General features: G+C 42.1%; 2 protein-coding genes across 2 annotated transcripts in view; one reads left to right on the forward strand and one right to left on the reverse strand.

Moving 5' to 3' along the window:
* Positions 1-13,736, forward strand: part of LOC123182801 (myosin-17) — a 17,092-nt gene extending 3,356 nt beyond the window's left edge. Inside the window, exons 7-49 of the mRNA XM_044595469.1 lie at positions 103-262; positions 338-487; positions 565-701; positions 784-930; positions 1,009-1,110; positions 1,199-1,256; positions 1,352-1,453; positions 1,922-1,959; positions 2,094-2,220; positions 2,307-2,474; positions 3,210-3,341; positions 3,476-3,585; positions 3,692-3,752; positions 4,237-4,414; positions 4,522-4,727; positions 5,220-5,339; positions 5,434-5,532; positions 5,636-5,824; positions 6,070-6,209; positions 6,685-6,852; positions 7,008-7,175; positions 7,325-7,492; positions 8,096-8,263; positions 8,383-8,550; positions 8,704-8,871; positions 8,963-9,130; positions 9,254-9,421; positions 9,535-9,699; positions 10,212-10,379; positions 10,492-10,680; positions 10,789-10,909; positions 10,988-11,080; positions 11,165-11,248; positions 11,326-11,505; positions 11,684-12,022; positions 12,105-12,233; positions 12,336-12,406; positions 12,495-12,594; positions 12,662-12,718; positions 12,819-12,875; positions 12,958-13,038; positions 13,117-13,199; positions 13,301-13,736. Of these exons, the coding sequence (XP_044451404.1) occupies positions 103-262; positions 338-487; positions 565-701; positions 784-930; positions 1,009-1,110; positions 1,199-1,256; positions 1,352-1,453; positions 1,922-1,959; positions 2,094-2,220; positions 2,307-2,474; positions 3,210-3,341; positions 3,476-3,585; positions 3,692-3,752; positions 4,237-4,414; positions 4,522-4,727; positions 5,220-5,339; positions 5,434-5,532; positions 5,636-5,824; positions 6,070-6,209; positions 6,685-6,852; positions 7,008-7,175; positions 7,325-7,492; positions 8,096-8,263; positions 8,383-8,550; positions 8,704-8,871; positions 8,963-9,130; positions 9,254-9,421; positions 9,535-9,699; positions 10,212-10,379; positions 10,492-10,680; positions 10,789-10,909; positions 10,988-11,080; positions 11,165-11,248; positions 11,326-11,505; positions 11,684-12,022; positions 12,105-12,233; positions 12,336-12,406; positions 12,495-12,594; positions 12,662-12,718; positions 12,819-12,875; positions 12,958-13,038; positions 13,117-13,199; positions 13,301-13,427 (5,812 nt within the window). The 3' untranslated portion in view covers positions 13,428-13,736. The remainder of the gene's footprint in view (positions 1-102; positions 263-337; positions 488-564; positions 702-783; positions 931-1,008; positions 1,111-1,198; positions 1,257-1,351; positions 1,454-1,921; positions 1,960-2,093; positions 2,221-2,306; positions 2,475-3,209; positions 3,342-3,475; positions 3,586-3,691; positions 3,753-4,236; positions 4,415-4,521; positions 4,728-5,219; positions 5,340-5,433; positions 5,533-5,635; positions 5,825-6,069; positions 6,210-6,684; positions 6,853-7,007; positions 7,176-7,324; positions 7,493-8,095; positions 8,264-8,382; positions 8,551-8,703; positions 8,872-8,962; positions 9,131-9,253; positions 9,422-9,534; positions 9,700-10,211; positions 10,380-10,491; positions 10,681-10,788; positions 10,910-10,987; positions 11,081-11,164; positions 11,249-11,325; positions 11,506-11,683; positions 12,023-12,104; positions 12,234-12,335; positions 12,407-12,494; positions 12,595-12,661; positions 12,719-12,818; positions 12,876-12,957; positions 13,039-13,116; positions 13,200-13,300) is intronic.
* A 73-nt stretch (positions 13,737-13,809) lies between these two features.
* On the reverse strand, positions 13,810-16,668 carry LOC123182802 (protein phosphatase 2C 50; the record flags this gene model as incomplete). Its single annotated transcript, XM_044595471.1, is given in 4 exon segments — positions 13,810-14,302; positions 15,431-15,536; positions 15,626-15,964; positions 16,080-16,668. Coding segments are annotated over 4 exon segments (1,149 nt in total). The 3' UTR covers positions 13,810-13,961.
* Positions 16,669-17,861: the final 1,193 nt, after the last annotated feature.

Below are 17,861 nucleotides of genomic sequence, written 5' to 3' on the forward strand. Positions count from 1 at the left end.
CTCATGGATATAAATGTATTGTAATTCATGCATCATTTCTGTCCCTTTTCACTCATACTATTTGCTTTCTGACCTGTTTGCATTTTGGACAACATGGTGAAGTCGATTCGGAAAATTTGTTGAAATCCAATTTGACCAGAGTGGGAAGATATCTGGTGCAGCCATTAGGACATATTTGCTTGAGCGATCTCGTGTTTGCCAAATCAATAGCCCAGAGAGGAACTATCACTGTTTTTACTTCCTGTGTTCAGCACCACCGGAGGTATTTTTTCTAACTCAATGTGACTGATCAGCTGCATCTCTCCAACATTTTTTCATCAACAAACCCCAATGTCAGGACATTAAAAGGTATAAGCTGGGCGACCCTTCGTCATTTCACTATCTCAACCAATCTTCCTGCATTAAAGTTGATGGAATGAGTGATGCTGAGGAGTATCTTGCAACAAGAAGTGCGATGAATACAGTTGGCATAACTGAGCAGGAGCAGGTTTTTCCCTTTTGAATAATTGATATTCTACGTGAATGTCTACGTGACCTCTTCAAGTAACATACTTTATAACGTAGGAGGCTACATTTCGGGTTGTTGCTGCTGTGCTTCACCTTGGGAACCTCAATTTTGTTAAAGGGAGAGATGCAGATTCATCTGTATTAAAGGATGAGAAAGCTAAGTTCCATCTGAATGCAGCAGCAGAGCTCTTGATGTATGCCTAATATCTACCCTGTTGTTCTATAATTATTATGCCCAACATTCATACTCTATACATTGTGGAATTCTTCTTACAGGTGTGACCGTGAGAAGCTGGAGAATGCACTGATAAAGAGGAAAATAAATACGCCAGAAGGAGTGATTACCACAACAGTTGATCCTAATTCTGCTACTGTTAGCAGGGATGGCTTAGCAAAACAAATATATTGCCGACTATTTGACTGGTAATGAATATGGCACTGTAATTCATTCGTGGCTTATGTATCGGTCTTTGTGAGTACATATGGTTGTACCTTGTGCAGGCTTGTAAATAGGCTAAATGCATCAATAGGACAAGATGCACACTCAGCACGTTTGATTGGGGTGCTTGATATATATGGTTTTGAAAGTTTTAAGACTAACAGGTAAATTCTTAGCAAAAGACTGTTTCCAATATATTCCATTGAAGACCATTTATAGAAGTCTCCTGTTATAATTCTCTGATGGAAACAGCTTTGAGCAATTATGCATCAATTTCACCAATGAAAAACTCCAACAGCATTTTAATCAGGTACATGTGGAAGCGGAACACATGCTTGGAAGTTATGATGGTAGACTTATCTTTGCTTCTGCTGTTTGGTAAATTAGGCAGTGTTGTCTTTGCAGAATGTCTTCAAAATGGAGCAGGAAGAGTATAATCGAGAGCAGATCGACTGGAGTTACATAGAATTCGTTGACAATCAAGATGTGCTGGACTTGATTGAGAGGGTATGTGCATATATGGCATTTGTTTTGTTTAGGGTGCTTAAGTAGCCTTTATATCATGTATTGCAGTCTTGTAATGGTCGTTGTCAGCAAGCTAAAATACTAGTTTTAAGATGTATTCATCAAGTAGTCTGATACTGTTTGACTTGTAGATTGGCTATTTTGTGTTTAGTGAATTAATGTGGGCATAAACATATATTTTTTCTTACCAAGTGTCAGTTTAAGCACCAAATAATCGAACACTGCTACTGTACTCTTATTTCGAGGCTTGGAGATGTTGCATGTTGGAGTTATTCAGAGTTGTTAACTTATTATGATAAGCTGCTTATCATAAGCACCAGTAATTTTGTGCAAGATAAGTGGTTTAGAAGTAGCCCTGATGTGTTGTGTCAGCGGGTAATGTATTTGTGTATGCTTCCTAGTTGTGTGTCCCATTACCTCAATGTTTGTATCTCCCTCTTTCATTTTCAGAAACCTGGTGGAATTATTGCACTTCTTGATGAAGCTTGGTGAGTTTGAAGTGTTCTTGTTGCACTACATGCAACCAGCAGCTTGTAAATAGTTGACCATCATTACTTGTTTCTATTTCTCAATTAATGCTTCTAACTGTGTTTTTTTTGTTTCTTTGTCCTGTATGCATTAGTATGTTCCCGAAATGCACGCATGAATCATTTTCTCAGAAGCTGTATGAGAAGTTCAAGAACAACAAAAGGTTTAGCAAACCAAAGCTTTCTCGTACTGCATTTACAATTCAACATTACGCAGGAGAAGTAAGCATTTCTTGGAACACATTACTCTTTGCTTCTGCATTCAATTGAATATACTCCTTTCAGTTTCCTGAGTTTTTTTTTTGCAGGTAACCTATCAGTCCGATCATTTCCTGGACAAAAACAGAGATTATGTAGTAGGAGAACATGAAGAATTGCTTAATGCTTCCAAGTGCTCCTTTGTATCAGGGTTATTCCCATCAGTACCAGAGGAGAACACAAAATCGTCGAAGTCATCAATCGCTAATCGATTTAAGGTGTGATTCTGCTAGCTGTTTCCTATGTACTCCCTCTGTTCCTGAATATAAGTCTTTCTAGAGATTTCAATGCGGACTACATACGGAGCAAAATGAGTGAATCTACACTCTAAAATATGTCTATATACATCTGTATGTAGTCCTTATTGAAATCTCTAAAAAGATTTATATTTAGGAATAGAGGGAGTACATGCTTCCTCATTGTTCTTTAGGCACTAAGTTTAGGATAAAATCCTATTTTAATCCTCGAAGTTTTGTGCACGTAGAATTCTTTGATAATTTCTTACACTTTATATGCAGACTGTATAATGGGGGTATATCACTGCATATTTGTAGCTTGGACAATCACACAACTACCTTAGTTTGCTAATCAAATCAACATGCAAATATTTAAAAGAGGTGTCTGTACTTCTCAGTTTAGTCTACCTCCCTTCTGTCACCATAAAAAATTAAGAACGGTTGTTCTATAATTTTACTATGAATTTAGTTGCAGGTATAAAGAATATTTATGCCATCTTGGTTTTTGCAAAAAAATAAAATAAATGTACTGAATATAGTGAGCAAATGCATATGCATGTCCCAAAAAGGATGAATTAAGTACATTTTATGAAGTGAATGAGTATTACTTGGTAGACATAATGAAGCGATCAAAACCATTGCTCCAATGTGCTTCTGTTTTTTCATGTAAAACCTTTGGTATGATTTTGACATCTGATTATTCCATGAAATTCTTAGGGGCAACTCCACGAACTAATGGAGACTTTGAGTTCTACAGAACCTCATTACATTAGATGTGTTAAGCCCAATAATCTTCTTAAGCCTGCTACTTTTGACAACATCAATGTTCTGCAGCAACTTCGATGTTCGGTAAGGAAGCCATTGATCACAAAGTTTCCACATAACTTTTTTGTTTCTTAAACATGTGTCGTTTTGTATTAGAAGAAGAATGTTAACATAGAAGCTCAGTACCACTGTATACTCATGATTCTTCACCCTTTCAGGGTGTTCTTGAAGCTATCAGAATAAGCTGTGCTGGATACCCTACACGGAAATTATTTCGTGATTTTCTTCAACGGTTTTGCATCCTTGCTCCTGAAATTTTGAAAGAAAGGTGTGTAAGTTGTTTGATAATAACAGTAATAATGAATGTTCCCCTATGCCTCAAATTATATCACTTGTGGCCTGCTTTTATAACTATTTTCATGATATGTTGATAGAAACGATGACAAAGTAATCTGCCAAAAGATTTTGGACAAAACAGGACTCCAGGGTTGTCAGGTGAAGCATGCTTCTACCATAATGAATCCTTTTTTATGTATTCTGTACATCACATTTTTCTTTGATCTGCATCTTGCCGAAAAGACAGGGAACTAAAAATGAGATGCTTGTTTTTAGTCGAATAGTTACCACGTGTGACAGAGGTGATGAATAATGGGGAAATATCTAGTGAAAACCATCACCATATTTTAAACCTAAAAGCTTTCTTAGCAGGCGATCATAAATAATCTCTCTGAAAAAGTTTCATGAAGATTTAGACCATTTGGCAGTAAAACTTGAGAATTACTTAGATATTTTCCTGGTAAGTATGCAAGGTGAGAGTATGCATATACAGTATAGCTAATGTGTACACCTTTTCGCTCATGTATTTTTTTCATGATACTGCATGGAAGGAATATATGCATGCATCATTTTCAGAGAGTATATAATACACAGTTTAATCATGATCTTTGTCACAATATTTCAAATAATTTCTGTTTTACAGATTGGAAGAACTAAGGTGTTCCTGAGAGCGGGTCAGATGGCTGAACTGGATGCTAGAAGAACTGAAGTGCGGAGTAAAGCAGCTAGAGTTATTCAGAGTAGATATCACACTTATGTTGCTCGTCAGAAATTCCTTGCAATACGCAACACATCTGTATCTTTTCAATCTATTGTTAGAGGTATGGTCACACCATATGACATCTAGAGGGAGACAGTTCTGACCGCAGTATTGCACTGGTGGATGTGTGGAACATATACTTACAAAGAGTTCCATTCTCCTTTGCAGTAATATTGGCTTGTAAGCGGCGTGTATTCCTGAAAAACCAAGATGCAGCGTTGAAAGTACAGAAAAGTGTCCGCTGGTACCTTGCTTGGAAGTCTTATTCTAAACTGCGATGGTCAGCCATCACACTGCAGGCAGGATTGAGGGCTTTTGGTGCTTACAATGAATATGTTCGCAGAAAACAAAGGAAAGCTTCTATCCATATCCAGGTAGACTATTGATTCATGCTCTCTCTCTTTTATTTAAGGGGAACGTTTGTAGGTTATCATTCAAGCCATTTTACACATCTATGTTACGATAGACCAATTAATAATCGGTCCCTTACTATGGATAAAAGTTAAGAATCAGTCTCCTTACATCTCACTCCCTCCGTCCACGAATAAGTATACGTTTGACATTCAAAAAAATTCCACAAAAGAGTGTACTTCTATCTTTCCAATGCACTTTAATATAGAAAAAAATGCTTCTCTCTCATCACACGGTAATCAATACCAGTAACATTCAACACATGGTCTCCTCACTTTCTACATGCACTTAGCTCATTGGGGGTGGGGTAATTAAAGAGGAGAGAGATGGTGGCTTGCACCTTCCCAATCTGTCCTAAAATTTATATATGTACAGTTATTCATGGACGGAGGGAGTATAAGCTTTCTCTGTTCATCTCTTGGTTGTACCATCGGTCTGATAATTGTTACCTGCAGGCTCGGTGGCGTTGCCACAGAGATAATTCAAATTATCTTAAGCTGAAGAGATCAGTGTTGATTTATCAGTGTGCATGGCGAAGACGTATCGCTAGAAGAGAACTCAGAAAGCTTAAAATGGTACTCAAGCTGTCATACCATTTTTATTTATTTGTTTATGCTGATTTCATATTTACCTGTACAGCTTTTTATTTGTGTTGCATAATTTCTGTAGGCTGCAAGAGATACAGAAACTCTGAAGGTGGAGAAGGAGAAACTTGAGGAACACGTGGAAGAGCTAACAAGCCGTTTAGGTTTAGAAATGAAACTGAGGGTAAATGCTGCCCCTTGAATCAAGGCATATGTAGATACGGAAATAGGATGCCATCTTGCTGATTATCTGGTCACGCTTTATTGACATATATGTCTATTTTCAGGCTGACTTAGAGAACAACAAAGCAGGAGAAATCTCCAAATTACAGGCTGCCCTTCGTGAGATGGAGCATCGAGTAGAAGAAGCCACAGCAGTGCAGGAAAGTGAATCGGCCAAAAGGGCTGTTGAAGAAGCTCTAGCTCAAGAAAGAGAAAAAATCACTATATTGACTAATGAAGTTGAGGGGATGAAGGTACTTCTCCCCAGGCTGAACTTATGTATCATTGCAACAGTATAAAATTGGAAAGGTTTAAGTATTGCACCATTCGTTGTTTCAATGAAATCAAATGCAGTTGCAGTAGCTGTTTCAGGCTAAAAGGATAAAGAAAACCTGTGTATGACTATAAAATATTCCTGTTTCAACAGAGTACAGTGTTCAAGTAACTTGTTCAGTTATGTCATCATATCTGATTGGATGATGGTTGTGCCCTTGGACAGGTACTACTATCAAGAGAACAAGAAGAAAACACTGCAACAAAGAATGATCTTGCTATTGCTCAGGAAAGATGTGAAGACCTGAATGGAAAAATCGCGGTTGCAGATGAAAACATCAAGCAGCTTAGAGATACTGTGAAAAGGTTAGTTGCTTGGTGACTACTAGATCTTAGTAGACTAAGTAACAGGTTCTTTTGGTTCCGAATAAAGCTGGTTGAAAGAAAAGAGTCGGGTGCATATGCCTCATACACATGGATAGATGGTGACGCACTCATGCATATTATCAGGAAATGGGTACACAAAGTTCAATCTGGGTTATTATAAGATCATGTTTCTCCAGACATATCTTTAGTAAAGCAATAATAAAAGAAGATCCTTTTAAGACCCCCAGCTGCAGTTATTCACAATAAGAGCCATGTGTATATTCTTCATGAGGAATTTGTAAAAGGCCTGTGGTTTCTCCCACATGTTTACATGCTGGTGTTTGACACCTTTTAAGTCTACAAAAGCAGTTTTTTGTACAATAGGAAGTTACCATAACCAAGTAAATCCACTTTCATCCAGTCCTACTATGTGGGATAACAACAGAACAACTTGCTCCCTTTCTGCTGGATACAGATTTGAAGAGAATGTGACAGAACTAGAATCTTCACTGATGACGGAGAAGCAACACAACGAGGCAACCAGAGGGGAACTTGGTGAAGCACACCAGAGAGTTGAAGAACTACTGAGACAAGTTGCAGATGCTGATGGAAAATCCGCCGTACTTCAGTCTACTGTGCAAAGGTCATATTCGTTTTGCATGACATGTAATCCTTGTCCAACAGCCACATAGTCTTATAACTGACCAACTTTCAGTACTGTTATTGGTGTGATATTTCTTGGCTACCAGGTGGTTAATTCATTATCTTATAGTCGTCGTCTTTTCTTCATGAGCACAGGCTGGAAGAAAGTCTAACAGAGACAGAGGGCACTTTGCTTTTAGAAAGGCAAGAGAGTGAGGCAATCAAGAAATCACTCACTGAAGCTCGTGGAGAAAATGAAGAATTAGTCCATAAAACTGAAGTTTTTGAAAAGGACATTGCTAGATTTCAAAACAACATTGAAAGGTCTATTGCCTAATTCCTTGGATTGCTGTTTCCTATGCTTGAAGCTTGATTGCACTCGAAAACCGGCTTTAAGTCTTAACTCACAGCTTTAGACTATCATAATTAGTAATATGAATGCTGATTATTCTTGTCAACTGACAATTTGACAGACTTGAAGAAGCTGCAAGAACATTTGAGACTTCATTGCTGGCTGAAAAACAACACAGTGCTGCAATCATGTCACAGTTAGCTGAAACAAAGGAAGAAATTGAAGAACTGCAAAAGAAGTTTACAGATGCCAATAGGACAAATGACATGCTTCAAGATTCTTTGAAGAGGTTTAGCTCTCACGTCGCATTAATTACTCAATGTAATCATACTTCTACTATTATACAGGCATCAGCTGATGTTCCAGTTAACAATATACTGTATCACTCACATTCATCGAAGCTCTAATGTTCATGTTTGTTTTTGCAAATATACAATCGTTTTTGGTGAACAAAATGGCAATAAAATGACGCAACAAGGAAAATAATGAACATTTACGGGCAAGGTAGTCAGCATCTCAATATGAGTTCCAGTTAACAACCTGACTATTATATCATAATATCATATATTCTTAACATTATGATGCTTCTAGTTTATTCCTACTTATATATATTCTTGGAAAATAAAGGCTTAAAATTAAGACATGATTTTAAAGATGGAAAAGAACAGTCAGGCCCTGAATCATTGGTTTGTATAATATAGAGGATAGTGAACCTGTTTGTTCAGGAAATCCTAGAGGATTGGTCATTGCTTGGGATAGGGTGATATATATGTCGATGTAACTTTCTGTTGTCAGATCTATAGCAATATGGCATTAACCATTTTTTAACCTTTACTCCTGCCCTCGGTAGTACGAGCTAACCATTGTTAACATTTTTCTTCCCTTGATATAGGCTTGAAGAAACTGCAGCCACAAGGGATGCCTTGCACGTAGCAGAAAAGCAAGAGCATGGTCAAACCAAAGAAGCGCTTTCTAAATCTCAGGAGAGAAATTCAGAATTGCTTAAGAAAGTTGATGAGTCTGAGAAAAGTATAAATAAGCTGATGGAGAATGTCAAGAGGTTCTCGTCTTACTTCCATTATGCATTATTAGCAGCTGACCTTAGCTTTCTGAAAACTATAAGATCATCTCCTCAACTTTGTGAGCTAAAATGCATTTCATTTCTTACAATGTATTTAGACTTGAGAAACATGCAACATCAAGGGAGTCATTGCTGTTAAAGACAAAGCAAAATCAGGATGGCACAACAAAAGCACTAGCTGAAGCTGAAAAGAGAAACGAAGAGTTAATGAAAAGCTCTGAAGATTCAGATAAGAAAATCAGTCTGCTTGAGGATTCAGTGAACAGGTTTGATTTCATTGCTTTACAATATTTATAACCTTTAAACAACCTAGCAACTATTTCGTGGCCAACTTCTCCGATTACCTCTCATCACAATACATCCTTATTGCATGACCACGTTAAGTGGCTCCAACAGTATTTTTCTTTTCTTGCGCATAGACTAGAAGAATGTGCTGCAGAGAAAGACTCTCTATTGGCAACAGAAAGACAAGAAAACAATGCTACCAAGGAAGAACTAGCCAATGCCCAGAAAAAAACAAAGGAATTAGTAAATGAGTTACAACATTGCCAAGAAATCAGAAAGCAACTCGAAGAAAACATCAAGAGGTCTGACACTTCTCATCAGTGGATACATGTCCCATATTTTCTCAATATTTTTATTCAATGTGATAGTAAATTCTCATTTTGGTGTTCTCAGGCTTGAACAAGATGCTACTGCCAAAGATGCTTTATTGATATCAGAAAAACAAACACATGAGGCGACGAAGAAAACTCTGACTGAAACTCTGGGGAGAAATGAAGAGTTAATCAAGAAAATTCAGGATTCTGATAAACATAGTCTTCAGCTTCAGCTAACTGTTGAGAGGTTGATAATCTTTCTTGGCAGTATGTTCTTATTTTAAGAAACTTTCTGAGATCCTATCAAGTAAATCATTCATCTTATGCTCTGTCCTTCTTAATTAACTAGATAGCTCTTTCATGATTACAGACTTCAAGAAAATGCATCTGCAAAGGAGGCTTTACTGTTGAGAGAAAGAGAGCAGAGTAATACAACGATGAAGGTGCAAGAAGAAAATCAAGAAAGAAATTTGCAATTACTAAAGAGATTTGAGGATGTTGACAAGAAAATTGACCTTCTTCAAGGCACCATACAGAGGTACTTTATGCACCTATGTTTTTAAGCTGCATTTCGATATGTCATGCATACTAAATCTTCGTATATGTAGATGCTAATATTTGTAATGCTATTTCTTTGTTGGTTCAATTCAGGCTTGGCGACCATACAGAGAAAGACACGTTACTGCTATCTGAGAGACAAGAGAAGGATGAATTGAAGAAAGCACTCACCGAGACTGAATACAAAAATGAAGAACTAACGATAAAAATTGGTGAAACCAACAAAAAAATTGAGCATCTGCAAAACACTATACATATGTATGTACCTTTGATTAAGTTTATGTGGTACAAGTGCATCATCTTAGTTTTTCATTGTTGGGACCTACCTGTCAGTGTCTCATTGTTCTCATCAAGGTGTAACAGAGTGACACGTCTGCTGCTACCTCGGGACCCAACATGTGCTTTCCACCTGGGCGGGCGGTACAGGTGTCCTTAGTTGACACCTTTTTTTCTGCTAGCTTGTGTACTGCATGCCCATGTAGAGAACCCTAGCCATGTCAGATGCTGATGTGGCAGCAGCCGCGTCACTTCTTTACACCTAGATGAGAGCAATGAGGCACTGACATGTGGGCTCTATCACTCAAACTAACTGGAAACCAAAAATATGGAGCTTTGCAATACATTGTGACTTCAAATGTGGAGTTCTATGAAATTGTTTACTAAATTTGAGAGACAAATGTGGAGTTCTACAACATATGTAGATTTTGCAAAATTAACTCCTTTGGTTGTTAAACCCATGAGATTAAACAGTTGTTTCGGCCCGAAAACAGGCTTGAACAAGACATAGTGGTGAAAGTTGCTTCTTTGGAAGCTGAAAAACAAGAAAATGACGCAATTAGGAAATCTCTTGTTGAAGCTCAGGAGAGAAATGATGAGCTATTTATGAAAATTAGAGACAGTGAATACAAGGCCCACCAGCTCCAAGATACTGTGCAAAAGTTGGTATTTTAACTTACTATCTTGCTTTCTACATTTTTGTGCACTAAGTACAATTCCATCATTATCAGTCATCATGTTGTCCTTTTGGAGACTAACGTCTTCACCGATTAGGCTTCAAGTAGATGCCATATCAAGACTGTCTTCCTTTGTACTGGAGAAACAAGAAAGTGATGCTGTGAAGAAAGCACTTACTGAGGCTCGTGGAAGAAATGAAGATCTAATAAGGAGAAACGAAGACCTCCTCGATAGAAATGATGACCTTATCAAGAAATTGGAAGAGCTTCAGGAGACCGTACAAAAGTATTCCTTTACATTTACAATAACTTTTTCAACTTTGGTAATTTATATGTCCAAATCATGCGCTCCATTGTGATTACTTTTGATGGAACAACTGTATCCACAACACAGGCTAGAAGGAAAATCATCTAACTTAGAGGCAGAAAACCAAACTCTTCGTCAGCATTCGATTGTGTCGACTCCATCTACCGCCAAATCTCAAGCTTCATACTCTAAAATCAGTATGATCCATGTAATGTGCCTTCAATAGAGCTTACATTCGCATGACTGTTGAATGTTCTCATCTGATTTATTAGATGCATTTCAACAGAGAAGTCAAGAAAATGGTCATATTTTAAATGGCAACGTACCATATGCTGAAATGAGGTCCTCGTTTGGTCCAGCAGAAACAAGACCCTATATGGTAGTTTAACCAAGCACATGCCAGTTTTTTATTTTTATATTGTTTGATTGAGTAGTCATGACTTTGGTCGAAATAACATGGCAGGGTAGTGCCCCTGATTTGACTATCCACAGGGACTATGATACTGGGGAGAAAATGCAAAGGGTACTACTTAGTGAAGGATATCAGGTAGGCTGGTTGATACTTGCTTACCTACCCACCCCTTCCCATTTGCTAAAATGCTTTTTTGCCCTTCTAAACATCAGCAGCCCCAGGATGATCAGAAGTTATTACTTAAGTACATTACCCAACATCTTGGATTCTCTGGGAACAAACCTGTTGCTGCTCTTCTTATATACCAATATCTTCTTCATTCGAGATCGTTTGAAGTTACAAAGACAGGTGTCTTTGACAGTATCCTACAGGCTATAAACTCAGCAACAGAGGTTTGTAGCACTCTGTTAATTATGTTTAATTACGCTATATAATGGTACTTGAGTAGCATCTATCCCCTACGCCTTGTAGCATGATACGAGACAGCTTTATGCAGCCAATTTGCCAGTACCTGAAATCCAGAATCACTACATTTGCTCTTATATTAACTGACGTTCCTCTTACTTCAAGGCTCAATATGACATGAGAAGCTTGGCCTATTGGTTATCCAACTTATCGACATTATCAGTTCTCCTGCAACGCTCTTTTAGAACCGCTAGGACAGCAACCTCAGTTCCATATAGACGAAAAATGTCGTATGATAGGATTTATCAAGCTAATCAAGCATCTGGGCTTGCTTATTTAAGTGGTCAATTATTGGATGAACCTGGTGCATCGCACCAAATTGATGCAAAATATCCAGCTTTGCTCTTCAAGCAGCAGCTTGTGGATCTGATTGAAAAGGTGTATGGGTTGATAAGTGACAAATTGAAGAAAGAGCTTAATCCATTGCTTGAGCTGTGCATTCAGGTACCGCCTCTCTTGAGAAAAAGTAATCATCAGCTGTGAAACTTTGCTTGTTGAGAATCCTGTAAATATTGTAAATATTTAGGATCCAAGAACTTCTCAAGCAAAGGCCTCAGTGACATCTGCTGGCTTGGGCCAACACAACCAACTCACACATTGGCTGGGCATCGTGAAAATCCTCAACAGCTACTTGTATCTGCTAATAGCCAACCATGTATGTGCTAAATTATTACAAAAATCAGTGCAGTATTCTTTTTTATCGATACAGTGCAGTATCAATTTGCAAAGTTATGAAAAGTCCACGCTCAATGTGCAGGTTCCAACAATATTGGTCCACAAGTTGCTAACCCAAATATTTTCTATGGTGAACGTCCAATTATTTAACAGGTATAAGCGTATGTTTGCCCCCCACTACCAATTTTTTAAAACTTTAAAGAATAAGCTGTTCTAACTTACCTTCCTCTTTCAAAAACAGACTCCTTCTGCGTCGTGAGTGCTGTTCATTTAGCAACGGGGAGCATATTAGAGCCGGATTAGCCCAACTAAAACATTGGTGCAATGATGTTGCTCAAGAGGTTGCTCACTATCTTTTATTATGGTTATGGAGGCTATTCTCAGATGTTAGCTAATGTTTTAGTACAGCTTGCAGATTCAGCTTGGGAAGCACTGAGGCATATAAGACAGGCGGCCGATTTCCTGGTCTGTGTTTCTTTTTTAAATCATAAGAAAACCTTGGTGGCTCTTATACAAACTGAACTGTCGGTAACTGACTTATTTTCCTGGTCTTCCTATTCATCAGGTCATTTCCCGAAAACAAATGAGGACATGGAGGGAGATACGCAATGATATTTGTCCGGTAAGTGCCTTTTGCTATGAGCAAGGATCTTGTTTTGTTAGTCCTCAACTTTGTATCTTTGATCGTTTCACTCTCTGTCCAGGCTCTCAGCTTACAGCAGCTAGAGAGAATAGTTGGTATGTACTGGGACGACATGAGCGGCACAAACGTACTTTCAGCAGAGGTATGTTGATAGGCTGAATCGGTGTAATCAAAACTGTTTGAAGTGTTGATTTCGACGTTGTTTCCTTGCTGTTTGCAGTTCACATCAAGCATGAGAGCAACCATGCATGAAGAATCAAATAGCCTCTCCAGCTTTTCAGTCTTGCTGGATGATGATTCCAGGTATGCATCATGCCCCCAAGGATTCCATTGTTTGCGCCCCTTTGGAACAACAACCAATGCTCCTTTTGTCACCTCTGTTTGTTTCATTTCTCTCTTTGCAGCATACCCTTTTCGCTCGACGACATCGCAAAGTCGATGCCGAACATCGAGGACACGGTGGAGAGCGACCTGCTGCCCTTTATTCGTGAAAACCAGAGCCTTGCACTTATATTGCAAAGGAGGGACTGAGTAGTTCGCCGGCCTTGGGCGAACGAGGAGTGCCTCGCTCTAGGGTGTATATATTCTTGTAGCACAGTAGTAGAAGATAGGATGCCATATTAAGAGTGTTTTCACCGAGAATTTCTAGGCTTCTAAAGCTGTTAATAATTGTTTGGTTAAGCAGTGGTGCGTCTCTTCTCAGGGCATCTTGCCTGCATCACCCTCTTCTCCATTCTTTGGGTTTGAGTAGAAGCTGTAATCCATCAAAGGTGACAGAAACATGTTAAATCTTACTGTCATCTCAGCCGCTTGGCTATATACAAGTTCACTTTTTCTGTACAATGACGGCAAGGGACACAACATGCCAGGGCTTAAGGCTGAAACTGACCGACTGGAGAATATTTCCACCATATGAACAGAAAACAGGGATAGGATTAATTAATCATTATAACCCACTATATCGAAAATCCATCTATCATATACATGTACAATTCTTGAAACCCAACGAAAAAGGTGGGTCAAGTCTCATTAGAAGACCAACTGCTAGTATGAATTCAAGTTATGTTAGGAATTATTCTTGGGTTTCCTCCGGGGTTTCAAGTCGACCACGATTACGGTTATATTGTCTTGGCTTCCTTTCTTCAGCGCAAGCCTCGTCAGATAGTCCGCAGCTGCCTGCGCGGCAGGGTCGGTGGATCCATCACCTCCATCTGATGACGATGTTGTGACGCTGTTGTTCTTGTGCCACTGCTGGATTTGCCGGCGCGCGACCTTGCACGCCTCTTCGTTTGACACGACGTCCCAAAGCCCGTCGCTGGCCAGAATGAGGCAGTCGTCATCTTTAGCCCGGGGAACAATCGTAACTTCTGGTTTTGGGATGATGTATGGCTTCAAGTATCGGTCACCTGCATCATCAGCAATTTCCAGTTCAAGTTAGCAGAGATTGCAACAAGTTTGGACAAATTGTTATCCCATGCACAGATAAACCAGCTTGGCTATTATAGGTTCAACTAAATCCCTATGATGCTGTCCAAGTATTTTATACATCAGATTTGAGTGCCACAAGAGGTGTGAACAGATACAACTAGGACCAGGCATTAGCCATGGTCCAAGCTGCAAGTGCCACTTGCATGACATGAACATGACATAAGGTACCTTTCTTGCTTCCATAAAAGATGGTTTTTCTACTTTGGCAGGTGACTTCTTTCCTTAATCTCATTTAATCTCATACTTGATTCTATCAGAGCTACATTTAACCTCATTTTGCAAGTTCAACAGCACGATTACTAGCAAAATTGAGGCAGACAGCACTTAACATGACAACACCCAAGAGAATAGAGGGGCCGTCTAGATGGCGCCCAGGCCAGCCACGCCAAATCGCGGGCGAGCCAAAAAGTTGGCGATGAAATTCGCCGCCACAGATCTGCCCTGGCGTTGGCACAGAAAACAAACTAGCGACCAAAATTTTGGCATAGGCTAGAAAATTTGGCTGCCAACCAAACAGACACCCACGCTGGTTGTCAACACCCATATTTTGGCAAGGCGAGCATCGGCCGTCATCCAAACAGCCCAGAGACTTCAGGTTTCCATAAATAGGAATCTTAAAATCAAGGGAAAAAAGTGCTACACTTTAAGTGTGCATTTTGCCATGCCTAGTGCGTATCTCACGGTTCTCACCTAAGCGCACGCAAGCATGATTACGTGCTAGGCGTTCTGTTGTCGCCTAGCGGCTAGCGTGTAGGCACGCTTAAGCGCTAGCCGATCTGTTGTCACATAGCGCCTACTGCTTAAAATGGTACCAAGTAACGACTAACGAGAAATAACAACTCAAGCACAAGCTACTTTCCTGGATTTCAAACAAAGCAGCAGCGCGCGAAGACATTTACCACTATCACACCGGACCAAGCAATTTTGCATCATACTTTGATGTTGCTATGACTACAGTTTCAAACTCAATGGGTGGTCCCTTACTATATGACGCGCGTCATATGAAAAATAGCAACACATAGTACAAGATAAATATAGCTGCATACCAATGGATCGTGACATAGCCAGTATGCCGGACACTCGGTGTCCATTCCATTGGATGACCTTGCCTCCCGCAGCCTCAATCCTGGCGCGCTCATCCTTCCTGTCAGGCTGAAACAACAAGGCATAATTAATCAGATTAACCTCAAATCATGGATGCTGCTGTACCAATACCATGATGCTCACAGAAGCATATCTACCTTCTGATCAATTGAGAGGGCGACAGGCTCCTTCCCGCGCGAGAGCACGATGCGTGAATCGCCGCAGTTGGCGACCACGACATGGGAGGAGCACACCACCACTGCAACCGCCGTGGAGCCCACGTTCTCCGCGGCGATCGGGTCTGACCGGGGCTGTCCGTGGACGAGCCTGCTTGCAAGCCCTGACACCTCGTCATCCACCGTCTGGAAGCACCTGGTGAAGAGGTCGTCCCAGTGCTCCTTCATGTCCACATCGCTCATCTCGCCCAGATCGCTGGGGGGCCTCCTCAGCTCCTTGCTCAGCACGACGTGGAGCCTCTCCCGGCAGTAGTTGGACACCTGCGCGACGACACGGAAATCCACAGATCGTCAGATCACGGGGCTCGCTCGGCTGGGGGGCCGCCGTCGGCGATGAATCCGAGAGGAGGGGGGTTCCGGCCCCGGGCGTGCATACCTCGGCGCCGCCGTGGCCGTCGAAGACGGCGAAGAGGTGGGAGGGCAGGCGGAGCGCGTCGGCGTCGAGCCCGAGCCCGTCGAGGTCGCGGCGGCGGGCGAGCAGGCGCACGGGCACGTCGGCGAAGCGGGGCACGGCGGCGCAGGCGTCCTCCATCTCCCCGCCGCGGCCCGGCGTGGCAACGCAGCCCCACACCGGCTCGCACTCCATGAGGTAGACGCTCCTCTTGCCCCCCGCCACGAGCGCCGCCCGGCCGTCCCCGAGATCCAGCCGCTCGACCCCGCCGCCCGCCGCCGCCGCCGCGCCCTCCGGATCGCGCGGCGCCGGCTCGTCCTGCCCGCAGATGGCCGCCGCCGCCGCCATCTCGGCCGACGCTAAAGAACCTGGTGAACCGAAACGAAAAAGGAAGAGCGGCAGCCGACTCGCCCAAGAAGGCAATAAAGAGCCGCAGCCGAAGACGCACGCCGGAGGAGGAGGCGGGGTCCGGGGAGGGGGCAGGGAGCTATAGGGGCTGCTAGGTGGGGGGAGAATGGTGGGTGGAGGAGGGGGGAGGATGATGGTGTGGAGCGCGCGCGCGTGTCCGGGGAGGGGGAAGGGAAGGGAGGTGGGGGGAGGGGATTGGAGCGGGCGGGCGCGCCGTACCGGGCAGGTCTTCTTCTCGCTTCCGGTCCGGTGTGTCTGCTGCCGGAGGGGTCCGCGTGGCCGTGGCCGCTCCCGATATTATGTCTTGTCGCCCGGCCCACGCCGGCCCCGTACACCTGTTCAGACCCGTGCTGATTTGTCACTTGCTTTAGGTTTTCTTTCAACAACATACATTTGTCACTTGCTTCGTTTTCAAGAACGTACGTTTGTCACTTGCTTTTTATGCTCGAGGGGGAATGGATGGTTCTCCATTGAAGAGAAATGTGGCAGGGAATGCCTTGGCACGTGTATGCTCTGCTCGTCAAATTTCACCCTTGTCGGTACTCCCTCCGTCCGGGTTTGCAAGGCATCGGAGCAAAATGGCCCCTGTTTCATACCCTTTGCATGCGCATTGTGCTGGGCAATCGGTCGGTACGGTAGTGTGGCTTGAAGCGTCGGCTTGCTGCCGTGCCGACGTTGCATTGGCCATGCGGGCGCAACGCGCGGAAACCGTACACGTGGGATCCTTCGGTTGAGAGAGAGAGAGGGAGGGGGCGAGGAATTGGCGGCATTGGCACACGGGCAAACGGTGAAGTGTGCGGGCAAAACACCATTTGTTCTCGTGCATGCTGGTTGGCCGTTTCGAAACTCAAATCCTCGATGACGGTTGTCTTGCCTCGGTGTTTTTGCCCTGCGATCTAACAAACCCTTTCCGAGGAATATACCGCCCTACGAAATAGTTATGCATACGACGGTTAACATCCTTTTCTGACACGATACGATATACTGTTTAGACCCGCGCTGATTCGTCACTCGCTTCATTTTCATTATATTCAAGAACATTTGTCACTTGCTTTTTATGCTCGAGGGGAAAATGGATGGTTCCATTGAGAAGAAATGTGGCAGGGCTAACACACGGGCTAGTCTGGGGATGCCTTGATACACATGTGCTCTGCCTCTGCTCATGAAATTTCACCCTTGTCGATGCTCCCCTCATTCGTGTTGGTAAGACGGCGGAGCAAAATGGCCTCCGTTCCATTCCTTGTTGCATGCGTATTGTACCGGGCGATCGGTCGGTACATGGTGTAGCTTGAAGCGCCGGCTTGCTGCCGGCGATGCATGGGCCATGCAGGGGCGACGTGCGAAAACCGTACACGTGGG

Source organism: Triticum aestivum, chromosome 1D (genome assembly GCF_018294505.1).
Source record: "Triticum aestivum cultivar Chinese Spring chromosome 1D, IWGSC CS RefSeq v2.1, whole genome shotgun sequence".
Classification (NCBI taxonomy): domain Eukaryota; kingdom Viridiplantae; phylum Streptophyta; class Magnoliopsida; order Poales; family Poaceae; genus Triticum; species Triticum aestivum.